This window comes from Canis lupus, chromosome 15, assembly GCF_048164855.1.
Source record: "Canis lupus baileyi chromosome 15, mCanLup2.hap1, whole genome shotgun sequence".
In the NCBI taxonomy this organism is placed as follows: domain Eukaryota; kingdom Metazoa; phylum Chordata; class Mammalia; order Carnivora; family Canidae; genus Canis; species Canis lupus.
Window position 1 is genome coordinate 24290697 of NC_132852.1, and position 14726 is coordinate 24305422.

The window sequence follows — 14726 nt, forward strand, 5'->3', positions numbered from 1 at the left end:
GTTGCTACTGCTCTTTAATTATATTTCTGTTATCTTGTCTGGGAAGTTTTCAAAGTCACAGAATAGTGGAAATTAATTTTTAAACTTTATACATGGATAACTATTCTTTCTGGAAGTTATATCTTCTTTTAAAATGCTAACACAATCTCTCCTTGAGATATGAAAATTTATACCTTGAAATGTTTCAAATGTCACCCCTGCCACAATCACAAAATTGGGGTTTTATCTAAAACTGTTACTTCACTTTCAAAGACCTATCTCTAAGAATTTTCCACTCACAGAAATAAAATATCTTACAAAATATCAAAAGAGCAAACTCCATAAAGAAATAATTGCTCCGATAATCTATCTATATATTATACGCCCTACAGAGTCTCTTTAGAAAAAAACAAAACTAAACATCAACAACTACTAAAACTTGGTGAGAGGTCAACAAATGCCAATAGCTTTTAGCTTATAAACTGAAATCTGTAATCTTAGGCATTTACTGCTGCAGAACCTTATAAATTTATCCTTAGAACCATAATAAAGATGAAACCATGTTACAGTCTTTGAAAAAAAAAAAAAAAGTCTTCCTCTCTGCTTGAAGATCAAGGTCTGCATTGCTGTTTTATGTAGAGAAATTGGTGATTTTAGTGTATTTTCTTATAAAACAACTTATTTTTAAGGAATATGTGTTAGCTCTAATTTTCTAGTGAAAATTTCTTTATTGCTTATTGAATCAATATATTTCCCATTGTTCTTCACAATAAGCATAAGCAGCTTTATCTTCTAGGTTTAAAATTTATATTTTTTATTTGCATTATTTGTATTATTTGCATTATCTTGTATAATTTGTATTAATGAGCTGGTGTAGAGGCCATTAATGGAGCAGACATGACATTCCTACACCAAAATGTTTTTGGAGATTAAGCCAAAAGAAAAAATCATTCCAAAGGGAATGATCTAAAAAGTTTATGTGAAATTTCAAAAGAAAAAAAAAGATTTTTGTCATCATCATCATCTTCAAAAAATGTTTTTTTGCATTTTTAAAAAGCAAGGTCATTTTGTTTAGCTCAGTTAAATTATTGAAAGGCTCTGGGAATCTGGAAAATCACATGGAGTCAATAAATGAAAGTGTAGTTAGAATATAATTCAAGTGCCTGAGGAAAGTGTTGGAGTGCAAGACCTCTTTGGGTAAGTATGACCTCACATGAAGAAAACTCTAATGAAATTATTTTGAGCAGTTTATGGTTTTAGATAGAGCTTTAGTTCCAAAGAGGTCAAAGTAAGGTGCCATGGATAATCTCTCTGATCAAAGGCGGGTGTTATGTGTATGCCAAATGCCCCACAAGACCTATGTCTTTAAAGAATTAATGATATATTACAAGGGAACTCACTCTCCATATTTTCATTCACACTCTTGCTTGTACTGACTACTGGCTTCCTGTTCTGTCCAGGCACTGAAGGAGCAGTATTTGGGCACTCTGTTGAAACACCTCACATCAGAGCAGAACCATCCCAAGATCTCAGGTAAGTTCTGGCTCTTCCATCTGTGGCAGAGTTCAATCAGCGTTGATTTGCCTTTGATATACAGAGAAGTAAAATAGAAAATGTGCTACATATTTGTGTTACTTTAATATATATAACCTGTTGTCAGGGAATGTCAACTCAACACAAATATGTGAGTTATGATTCCAACCTTCTATATATTTTTGCCTCTAATAAAATGAATATAAAAATAAACATATCAGGCAGGAGGAGTGTGGAAAAGGCAGTTACAGAGGAGGTTTAGAGAGGATTGATAAAAATCAAGATTCCAGAAGATCTGATAGGCAATGAAACACATGGCACACATAGGCAGAAAGAGGAGGCAGAAAGTAGGAAAAAGCTAGAAATTGTCAGGGAGTGTTATGTTAAGGGAAACACAAAGCAAATGTAAATAGTAATCAGAAAAAGGCAGAGCTCAATTGCCTTATGATGGATTCCTCAATCTAATATTTCCAATGGAAAACACTACTTTCTGATACCGCGCTGCTTCTAAGAGGCAGAGCTGTATGTAACAGCCCTCACTACCCAGAAAATTGCGAGACAACTTTATAGAATTCGTCCTAGGATAATTACAGCAACTGTTAATAAATGTTGAAATATTAAAATCTTGTAACTGATTGATTAATGTTCTTAACTCAGTAAGTGAGTTAAGGTTTGGGGATCAAAGATCTTTTATATGATTTATTGTGGTCCTCATTCCAAAATATATCAGTACATCAAATCATGTATATCTAAAACTAATAGAATCTTATACATCAATTAAAAAAAGATGCTTTATATAATTACTATCTGGCAGGTAAATTATATTCCAAAATACATTTCTATAGGATTAAAAAAGACAACATTAATGATGATAAAAAAATAAATCAGATATTAAAAGTCATTTTTAAAGCTGAATCAAAGTATCAACCTGGGAGATGGCATTTGTCTTGGAAAATACAATATAAATATGAAGCAAAACCCAAATTACTTCATAAAGATCAGGTTTAGTCCTTCCTGTTTGGATGAGTGGGGGAAAAAATGTTCAAATGAAAATAGAATAATAGAGAAAAAAATTAAATTAAAAAAAAATCCGTACTTTCACAACAGTAAATTTTTCAGACCTTTATAGTTCTGTGATAAAATTTCCTAAGGAACTCAGTTTCTCAGTATTTTAGCATTTGACATCCAAATAGTCTGGTTAACAATAACAGAAGAAGGTGGCCATCTTCAAGGCATTTTTTATGAGACAAATAATTTTTTACTCAATGCCCAAACCCCAGGGATTTAGGAGGGTCGAAGAGTATATGTAAATAGCATCTCATGGTGTGTTATACTTTTAACTTATGGCTCTTTTCTCAGTTAGGAATTCAACATTTTTGTGTAATTATTTATTTTATCCCTCCCCATCTAGGAAGGTTGTATGCTCCATAGACCAGGATCTACATTGTTCCTTGTTTATCTTTGTATAAACTATTTAAAGACTGCTATAGCAGTCAACATGTATCTCACATATAATGTGCCTGATACATACTTGTTCATTTGAATTACTGAAACAGCAAAACTCAATAACAAGGATGTTGAGTGCATGTAATGTAAGAAGTGTGGTCACAGTTACTGTGTTATTAAGACCCATGTGGCCAATGTTGACTCCAATGGTTTTTGAACTGTTTTAGTACACATGCCCGAGCTTAGTGATTCATTCAATAAAAAAATTGTTTAAATTACACCATTCTAAAAGAAACTTCTTTTTACTTCTAACATTTTAGTAACTATATACTCATTGAATGATTTTCATTATGAAAATCTATCGCCAAAAGAGAAATAAGAACTTTACTTTAATTACCTTGCTGACATGTCTCAAAATTCATAAGTGTGAATGTGAATTCAATTATAATTAGTATATAGTGTTTAGAGCTTTTATTTTCTAATTATTCATCAATTATTTAAATATTGCACTAAGCTAAGCTTATCTGCTAGTGCTAAAAGCAAATTAGCAACCCCCAAGATGAGTGTTACTGATATAATTCGAAAGCTGAAACAGAAGCAAACCACAGTAATGATGGGGGTGTTCAATTATTCATTTGTGTACAAGAAGATTAAAAGGAGAATGTCTGAGAAGATTTTTACGAGTCCTGCTGACAATTCTCCTTTCAGGCCAGTAAGAAGTACTCTTAGTCGACACCTAATTCTAATTAACAAGGTGAGATTGGTTGGCCAGGTAAATCAAATGGTAATTTGGGGAGTAAGTAGCTGTGCTGTCTTTAATTTTGTTTTTGTTGAAAATAAAAGACTTTAGACAGGTACATTCCAAAAGTTTTATTAAAGAATATAGGTAATATTTTGGAGTGGACAGGAAGTAGATTTCTACAATTTACGTATTTAACACATGTTTGATGAGTCCTTAATATTTGGCCAAATTCTATGCCAGTTTCCACATGCACTTTAAACCTACACATGTAGATTTTCTAGGATATTTTATATAAAGTGACATTGTTTTTTAGTAGGTACCTATGTATTAGAAACGTGAAAAAAAGTATATTGAATAGTCAGTAACAACAGAACAGTATATTTTTCCAGAAGAGCCCAGGTATGAACATTCTTCCATTTTTATTTCTTAAATTAAAATATAGCTAAATTATTACAGTTCAAAAGAGATTCTGCACTCTATGGTGAAGACTGATGAAACCCATTATATATTGCCCAAACATTGTTTGGATCTGAGTTTCATTAACTGTTCCAAGGGAAAAAAAAAAAAAAAAAAGAATCCAGACTCAGATTCATTTCAGTAAAAATGAATTAATATTTAATGATGTAACTGGTATCTTTTCATCATGCTCATTCTTGTATGAATATAATTTTAAACTGAAATGTTAAGTTTTGCAGGCTCCAAATTAATCACTGAAAACACATAGCTCTCATTTACATGGTGATTGTGTTCAAGGAAAAGCCACCGCCATGTATAAGGTAGTTAAAGATTTTGCACTGACAAGTTTTGTCAATGAAAGGCTAAGATAAATTTGCTGAAAAAAAATAGTAAAACGGTATTTTGTTCCTTTCCCCACCTTTTCTCGTCTCTGCCTCTTTCTTCTCCCTCTTTACTCTTTCATGCTATGTCTGTATTTATATATTTATTTAGAGTTAATAGCAAGTGATCATTATGAGAAGCTTGTCTTAGCGTGTAATCTTGGGAACACAGAGCAACAATTGATCTAGAAATTTGTTTGATCTAACTTGAAGGGAGAAACCATAATGGAAGGTGCAAGTAGGCAGAAAACAGTAAAAATTAAGGCAACAGAAACAACGGATTTGCAGCTGAAGAAAACTCACTGCAGCTCGAAGTGCTAAGACCTTAAAATTGCCTGTATATTCAGGTCACAGTTTGCATTGGTCTTTTTTTCCTGTAAAACATTTTTCTGTCCAATTTTCCATTCATTCCATCATTGAAATAAAAAATAATTTGGATCCCCACTAAATGTCTGATGCCATGTTAAATATTTATGAAGAGTGAAATACATGATGCTTAAGTTCTGCTTAAGTTTCCGTGAAGTGGTTGTGTCTCACAGCTTATTTTAAAAGGAGTCTGAAATCCTTTCTCAGAATACTGAGGATTCTTCTAGAAACCTAGGGCACTCATTTTCAAATTGAGAATCTCATAACACCTTAAAAACAAAATCTTGTTGCATCTTTGGTATGTAAATACAGTAAAAATAGAACATCTTGGAAAAAACAGGTGGCAGGGTGACTTGAGTTCAACATTACTCCTTTTCTCTGCTAGAATCTCTTATAGTTTCCACTATAAGAACTAGTCTGAAATCTGTTGCTATGATTGCTAGAATGCTTTCAAAATGAACACAATCGTACTTAACTAATTCTAGTGACTAATCACATCAGAATTCAAAAGCTTTGCAAATAAACATGGGTTTCATTTTTCAACAGGCCCTTTTAGAGAATGTTATATAATAAAATAAATTAAAAATCTCTACTATGTTGTAAGCCCTCCTCAGGGGAGGCTTGAGAATTTCTAGGAGGGAAGCAGGGCATCATTTCATTGTTGAGCCTGTGTTGCCAAGAGTCTGCTTGTTAGAAGGTTCTAGAAGAGAATACAGGTTTAGTCTAATTTGAGTTCCAGAGTATTCTGGAATGTTTGAGCTCCAGAATGACTAAGTCCAGGACTTCTAAAGGGATTATAGGCTTATTTGAGGAGTCCAGAATATCTAGAGAAAATTGATGCAAACTAAGATTTACTAAACTTTACCAATTCTTTTTCTTTATGATTTTGGGGTTTCCATCTTGTTTCAGAAATTTTCTTTTTTGTATCTGGATATTTCCTGTATGTTCTTCTAATTTTCTTTTATTGGTTTTGTACACTTGGTAATTTATTTCTTAGTTTTATGTTTTGAATAAATGAGAAATTATGTTCTGAATTTTCTTCTAATTTTCCATTGAAAATTAGTCTGTGATTTATTATTTTGTACACTTGGTGATTTTTTAGTTTAATGTTTTGAATAAATAAAATGAAAAATTATTCTGAATTTTTTTCTAATTTTCCATTGAAAATTATAGTCTGTGATTTATTAGTTTTTATATTTTGAGTAGGTAAAACTGGAAATTATTCTTGCAGAATATGAAGGATCTAATGTTATTGTCTCAGTATGGAGAGTCAATTATTAAGCATCTTTATTAAGAAACCTAGGATTTTCCACCCAAAATGATTGCCATATTTCTCATAAACTAATTTCTCATAAATACTTTTGATGTTTTAAATTATATTGTGTTCCATGATGAATTTCTTTTTTTTTAAGATTTTATTTATTTATTTGATAGAGAGAGAAAGAGAGAGAGAGAGAGCATGACACTGGGGAGGGTCAGAGGGAGAAGCAGACTCTCTGCTGAGCAGGGAGCCCAACGTGGGGATTGATCCCTGGACCCCAAGATCACAACCTGAGCCCAAGGCAGATGTTTAACCGACCGAGCCACCCAGGCACCCACCATTGATGAGTTTCTATTTTTAATTTCAACCTCACTTTTAATTAAAATAATATCATATTATGTTCTGATTTTAAAAAGAAAATTTGCCACTTTAACTTCATTTTAAAAATATAATAAGTGTCACACGTGCTTTTCTCCCCAAAATAGTTTAACATAATGTTTTAAGCTTCAAGAGACTCTATTGAGATTCTTGTTGGGATTTTATTACATATGTTTATTATTTTTTAAAATATTAGAATTTTCATGATATGGAAGTAGATAGGAATTTACTTTTATCCAAGAATATCTCAAATTTTTGAATTTTTAGGTAAATAATAGATATCCCTCTCCAGAAAGTAATTGTAAAATATAGACATTGAGTGATACATTATTTATATTAACATGGCAATTTAGCAACTGGAATTAAATATATATATATATATATAAATATTTTATTTATTTATTCGTGACAGACATAGAAAGAGAGGCAGAGATACAGGCAGAGACAAAAGCAGGCTCCCTGAAGGGAACTCGATGTGGAACTCGATCTCGAGATCCAGGATCACGCCCTGAGCCAAAGGCAGATGCTCAACCACTGAGCCATCCAAGCGTCCTACGAATTAAAAATATTTTAAAAGCATCCCTATATTTCATTAGTACACTTTATTGAATTTTAATCGTCAATGACAGTCGAACATTAGCATCGGTTAACGGTTTTCCTATTTGGATCTACATAGCATAATGTTTTATATATTTTAACCAAAATTGAGTAAAACGGATATTCCTATAAGATATGAGACCATACTTTCTTTCCCAACATTTTATGAAAATTCTCAAACATGCTTAGTGTTGAAGCATCTCATAATGACCATCTACATACCCCCAGCTAGATTGCTTCATTATTGTTGTCCTTGTTGTCCCCCTTTAATCACATAGGTACACATTCCACTAGCCGTCTGCCAGTATATCTTATTTTTTATGCATTTGAACATACATTGTATAAATCTATACACGTTGCCTATTCACTTTGGCATGCATATCACTAACTACTATTCAAGATTACTTACAGTTTCTTTTCTTTTAAAAAAAAATCATACAATGACATTCACAAAAATTAAGTGCACATTTCCAGAGTTTTGACAAATTCATATACCTGTGTAACCCAAATTTCTACCACGATATAAAACATTATCATCAGGGCACCTGAGTGGCTCACTTAGTTAAATGTCCAATTGGTTGATTGGTGGTTGATTAAGAATTGGATTGCTTGGTTAAAGGTTGATTTCAGCTCAGGTCATGATCTCAGGGTCATGAGATGGAGCCCCACATCTGACTCTCCACTCAGTCCGGAGTCTGCTTGTCCTTCTTCCTCTGCTCCTCCCCCTGCACACACACTCTCTCTCTCAAATAAATAAATAAATTCTTTAAAGAACAACACACATCATAACCCAGAGAGTTCTCTTATGCCCTTCCCAGAAAATCCCCATCACTACCCACAAGAAGCAACATTTTCTCTCACCTTTTTTCACCCTGGATTAGGTTAGATTGATTTAGTACTAATTATAAATTAATCTACAATATGTACTCTTCTTTGCAAGATTTCTTTCACTCCACAAGATGTTTTTAAGATCCATCTGTGCTGTTGTCTGTATCAATAGTTCTTTCTGCTTTACTGTTGATTAGTATTCCATTACATGAACATACAATATTTTATGTATGCATTTTCCTAATTGATAGACACTTGGGATATAGCCAGCATGTATTAGGTTTTATATGAAAATGTCAGAGCTTTCCAAAGTGATTATATCATTTTCTGTAAAAATGAATGAGAATTTCAGTAGTGCACATTTCCCCAATATTCAGTGTTAGCATTCTTATTAACTTGAGCCATTCTGGTGGATGCTTAGTGGCATTTCATGTTTTTAATTTGCCGTTACTTGATTAGTAATGACATTAATGATTTTTTCATGTACATATAGAACAACCATATATATAGTGAAGTGTTTGTTCAAATCGTTTGTCCATATCTTAACTGTGTTTTTTGTATTTTTATCTTTGAACTAGAGGATTATTTATATACCCTGACAGCAGTCCTTTATAACATCTGTATTTTGTGGATATTATTTCCCAGTCTATGGGTATATTCATTTTATTGATGGATTTTGAAAAGCAGCTTTTCATCTTGAAGACATCTAATTTATGTTTTAAAATATTTGTGTTATTCCTTTTGTAAAAACAGTTTTATTTATTTATGTATTGATTGATTGATTGATTGATTGATTGATTCATGAGAGACAGAGAAATAGGCAGAGAGAGAAGCAGGCTCCATGCAGGGAGCACGATGTGGGACTGGATCCTGGTACTCCGGGATCACCGCTGAGCCACCCAGGCGTCCCTTTTTACTCCTTTTTGTAGCCTAAGAAAGTTTGGTCTATTCCCGCATCACAAAGATATTTTCCTTTAAAAAACCTTACAATGGGACACCTAGAGTGGCTCAGCGGTTGAGCATCTGCCTTTGGCTCAGGGCAGGATCCTGGAGACCTGGGATCAAGTCCCACATCGGGTTCCCCTCAGGGAGCCTGCTTTTCTCTCTGCCTTACTCTCTCTGTCTCTCATGAATAAATAAATAAAATATTTAAAAATAAATAAACAAAAAGCCTATATAAATAAAATATTTAAAAATAAATAAACAAAAAGCCTTACATTTTAGAGGTGCCTGAGTGGCTTAGTGGGTTAAGCATCTAACTCTTGGTTTCGGTCTGGTCATGATTTCAGGGTGGTGGATTTGAGGTTTGGGTTAGGCTCTCAGCTCAGCAGGGAGTAGGCTTGAGGATTCTCTCCCTCTGGGCCGCCCCCCCCCCCATTACAAGTTCTCTCTCTCTTTTTTCTCTAAAATAAATACACCTTTAAAAAATAATCAAAATAACAAAAGCCTTATGTTTTAGCTTTTATTTTTTATAACAGTGGGTGGTATAGACTGAAGTTCTTTTTGTCCATATAGAGATCAGTTATTCCAGCACTGTTGAAAAGACTACTTTTTCTCATTGGGTCACTTTACTGCGTTTGTCAAACACCGGATGACCATACTTGTTAGAGTTTATTTCTAGAGTCTCTGTTATTTTATTGTTCTATTTGTTATTTGTTATGCCAGGCTGGCAACTGTCTTCATTATTATAGCTCTGCTTAAAATGCTTAAAGTGCTTCAAAGTTTTTAAGTTCAACATTGCTGTTCTTTTTCAAGGTGGTTTTGGATATGAGATACAAGCTAGTTAATCCTAAACAAATAACTACACTAAGATTCAACTACTTCCTAAGTAAAATATGGATAGAGTATGCATTTCTCAGTGTTAGTGGAATGATTGTGAGATAATCCATGCAAAGTTTTAAGTATAGGATGAGTTGAAATGACTTTTTCCCATTGGATAGTTTTTCCTGCTTTGTTGAGGATTAATTGAACTTATAGTTTGGGAATAAGATTTATATATATTTTGATGATTACCACACTTAGTTTTATCAAGATTAACAAAGCATACAGTTGAAACCTGTTTAATTCAAAGTCTTAATCACTTCATAACCTGATTTAGCAACACTATAAAATTGCTACCACTTTTTGAATGTTTTGTGTATTCTTTGATCAATTTTACATATATGTAAATTATTAAGTATATAGGTATATATTATATATAAGTATATATGTGTATATATATATGTGTATATATATATAATTATATATGTGTGATGTGTCAGGTATACATTGTCTTAGGCCAGCAGATCATCTGCACAGAAATGAAACTGTATTTACATATTTGGCCTTTAATGCACTGATATCAGAAATTCAGCCTCAGTCTATTCAATTCTCTTCTTTGTCTCTGGGGTTGCATCACTGTACCAAGGGGTTTACACTGTGCCAAAGCTTTTGGGGTGACATTTGGTCATTAGGAGCCTCATGACCCAAGCTGACATTTGCCAAGAGGTTCTCATTCTTCCCTCTGCTTACACATTCTTCACCACAGGTCACCACTTCTCTCTTGGTGTAGAATCTTTGGTCTCTTGTCCTCAGTCATCCTGAGATTACTCTCTTCAGACTTCTAACCCATAAAGAATAAAGGCCATACATCATAGGGCTTGGCCTCAGGTAGCACAACACAGAGAACAATTTGAAACCAATTCTGTTCATTCCCCAACCAAATCTTCTTTATTCTGTGAATCAAGAAAACAGTGCTCCAACAGGTGGAAATAGAGCACAAGCTCTCACTGGCTACTTTTCTTTTGATGTTTTTGCTCATGTGCTGAGTCACTTTCAACACATTCCACAGCTAGGTATTTTTCAGTTCAAAGTTCTATAAGATTAGGAAACTTGAAAGATCTTTATCAACTTCTCTGCTCCATCTTCCACTGTTTATGGCAAAAGATACTATTTAGTGAACAGCAGAACTTCTAGGAAATGTGATAGGAAAGGGAATTCCATCAATATCTCACAGTACTGCCCCACTACATATTTATGTCCCTTACTTCTCCTAAGATATCTCTTATGGCCCCAAAGGAAATGCTGTAATTTTCAATTTAGAGATGCAGAAACTGAGTCTTACTGCTACTGGCTAACTTTCCTGAACCCATCTCTAGGTCTTTCCTGCCTCGTTGAATAGAGATCCTCTAAGTCAGTGGTAGCAAACCACTGTACTCTGTGGCTATGCTGGAGATGGCTACCTGAAGTCTAAAATGAAGATGAATATTATATTTTCTGATTAAATAATAAAAATGAGAACGGAAAAACTCAAAAGCCCAGAAAGACTAAATATATTTTAGTGTTCTAGTACCAAATGTCAAACAGCGTAGGAATATAATACAAAAACATGTACACATTTAATATGAGTATCTTATTATCAAATATATGAGCAGGAACTTCAACCCCTATCCTTGGAAACAAACTAAACCATATCAATTATTTGATAAAGTCCGGGAGCTTTTTCTCCCACTTATAAATTAACTGAGTTGTGTTTGTTTGAATGTTAGATTCACATTCTGTTTTAGAATATTAATTCATTTTAATTGAGTACCTGACTTCTATTTGAATTGTTCATCATATCCAATCTTATATAATTACATTTAATGTTATGGATAATTAACCAATGAAAATCGTAGTGGAGAATGGTGTATATTTGGGGATGTATTAGGAGAAATCAATTATAAAATACACAGTTTAATAGAAATTTAGATTCTATGTGGAAAGTATGAGGATTATGAGTGAAAAAAAATTTTTTATTTTCAAGTTTTCAAATGCTGTGTGAAAACATGATTTTGTTTTTTCTAAAAAAACAAACATTTCTTTAAAAATATATATTTATATATATATTCTATATATATATTCAAAATATATATATATATATATTCAAAATCCGATCCATCCAGGGATTTTATAAAGATGTCCAAGAGGCCCATAGAGATGAAAGTTTCAAAGTTACTTTGGTGAGTGAAAAAAAAAATTGAAAATGTCGAATTTACTTCTTCTAAATGCTGAGTCTCAACGTCACTTGAAAGTCTTTAAGTTCAACTTCACCATTGAGAAAGAGCTGATCTTCAGAGAACAAACTATTTGATGCGGTTTTCCCTGCAAAACAACTCTCTGGATCAGTTCCCTCAGAAGAAATGAGTTGTTCTGGATGATGGTGAATGTGAACTGAGGGGACTCTTGTCCTAAAGCTGTCTGGTCAGGGGAAACATGCACAATTGCTGTCCCAGAACAGAACATTCATCCAAAAAGACCAACTTGGGAATGTTTCCTCTTCTCACACTTGTGCTTTTTACCACTGTATTCTAGTTTCCATGTTCTGCCTTCATTGCCCTTTTCTCTAGTTTTATAATTGAAGATAATTTTGAAATTGCCAGCTAGCTTTTTTGCAGGCACAACTATCTAAAACAGTTGTGTTGGGTAGCCCGGGTGGCTCAGCGGTTTAGTGCAGCCTTCGGCCCAAAATGTGGTCCTGGAGACCCGGGATCGACTCCCTGCATGGAGCCTGCTTCTCTCTCTGCCTGTGTCTCTGCCTCTCCCTTTCTCTCTGTGTCTCTCATGAATAAATAAATACAATCTTGAAATAAATAAATAAATAAATAAATAAATAAATAAATAAAACAGTTGTGTTTTTTACCCCCTCATAATTTATGCAATCTTTAATCATACTTGAACTGATGTATCATCTCTCGTTTACTTATTCTCTCTCAGTCTAATGTCATTCATTCTGTGGACATTTTCCTGGGCCAGTAGAGGTTGGCTGATGTAGGAAATGGCTTATTTCTTCATTTAATTAATTTCTAAAAGTTTAATGAGTACTTTGAAAATTTTCAGGTCTACAAAATTTTGACTGTGGAATGCTTAAAAGTTCACAATATTAATGATTTTCATTAAACTTATCTCTTTGCAAGCCTCTTTATTGAGGGATAGTTACATGCTAAGTTGGTAGAAATTTATTTATTAAAACTCAATCATTAATTTTGAAAATATATAAAAGATGTAAGCAAGTATACTTATCACGACCTACTTTTCATGTGTGTTGTGAAAGGAAACCGCATAAGAAACTGTTATTAAATCATTAAACAAATGAGAGTAAATAATTGATGTTAGCAAATGAACAATTTCATAAAGAGCCAAAAAATAGATAAGGCAATCATTCTAAAACTCATTTTGGCTTTCTTTGAAATGGCAAGGATTTTTATTTATGCTTACCTGTTTGTTGTAGTTACTAATGTTATCTTTTAGTCCATCATAATTTGTTTATCTTTTTACTATGAAAGAGTCTTTTGTTTTGCTCTTAGGCTTGAATCACCCACCAGGTCCTTGATAATGGAGGCTCCACGAGGGGTCCAGGTGAGCGCTGCTGCAGGAGACTTCAAGGCCACCTGCAGGAAGGAGCTCCATCTACAGTCTACAGAAGGGGAGGTGAGTTCCCAGGGCAGAGACTGGACCTTTACTGCTAGAGTGCTTCTCAAATTATATGCAGTGACACATAAAGGACTGCGTCATGAGAGAACTTAAATTATGGAAATATAATATGTCCTGAATATGAAATTTGGTAAACCTGATGTTATATTCCTAAAACAAAGCTCCATTTATTTTCTACAGAAAGATACCCATTCAATAAGTTAATTTTAAGTGGGGCATCTAAATTCCTGTAGTTTCAGAATTGGCAGATAAACATAATAAACATCAAGATAATATCAAGAGTGAAGGCAGTCTTTGTTTTTTTTAGTTTCTTTTTGGGTCTTCCAAAAGTACTTTTTTTTTTTTTTTTCTGTAGAAATAGTTCCTATATTTCTTCTAAAAGAAAAATGAAACAAAAGTTATTTTACCATTTAGCCCAATTGTTATTCCCTAGATAAGGAGATAGATACATGTTAACATTTTTCTCCCATGTTACTTTACTTCCTCCAAGAATCTCCTGTGAGTCCGTTGTCATTCCTTTAAAGAGCATTGCTTTCCCTCAGTGCCTGCTGTAAAGAACCCTGTCTTCCATCTGCCAGTCTTCCACTGGAATGCCATAGGCACACATTCATTTCATGTACCTTATCTGCTGCTAGTCATGGTTGTGCCAGCAGAATGACATTTTTATCAACTCTGGAAATTCCTCAGCATTGGGTTTTCTCATATTCCTGCTCCCCATTTCCTCTATGGCCCTTTTCTGTAACTCTGAAGAAACTCTGTTTCCATCTCCTTACCTGCCAGAGCTCTTAGTCTCTCCTTCTTAGTTTCTATTTCTCATTCTGTTTATTCAGATCTACATGCCCAGGTTCCTTTTCAGTATCTAATTTCTTATCTAATGCCTTTGTTGAGCTTTTAAGTTCAATAATTAGAGGTGCCTGAGTGGCTTAGTTGGTTAAATGTCTACCTTGGGCTCAGGTCATGATCTCAGGGTCCTGGGATCAAACCCCACATTGGCCTCCATGCTCAGTAGCTCAGTCTCCTTCTCCCTCTCTCTCTGCTCCTCCCTACCCCAGCTCTCAGGTGGGTCCCTCTCTCTCTTATCTCAAATAAATAAAATCTTAAATAATTTTAATAATTACATTGTTCATTTTTAGGATTCTCATTTGTTTTTTGTTTTTTTTTTTTCAAGTCTGCCTGGACATCTTGATAGTTTCTCTTTTGCTTGCTTGTTTTTAATTTTAATTATTTCAAATCCTTATACACAGTATATGTTGTGTATATTTTTGCTATGATTCCCAAAGTCCTTGAAAGTCTAAATCCATTGTACTGT

General features: G+C 33.6%; 1 protein-coding gene across 1 annotated transcript in view; it reads left to right on the forward strand.

Annotated features, from left to right (window-relative positions):
• The window catches only part of SGCZ (sarcoglycan zeta), a 457346-nt gene that overhangs the window by 424326 nt on the left and 18294 nt on the right, over positions 1–14726 (forward strand). The window contains exons 5-6 of the mRNA XM_072776217.1: positions 1440–1512; positions 13291–13414. Coding sequence (XP_072632318.1) covers positions 1440–1512; positions 13291–13414 — 197 coding nt within the window. The remainder of the gene's footprint in view (positions 1–1439; positions 1513–13290; positions 13415–14726) is intronic.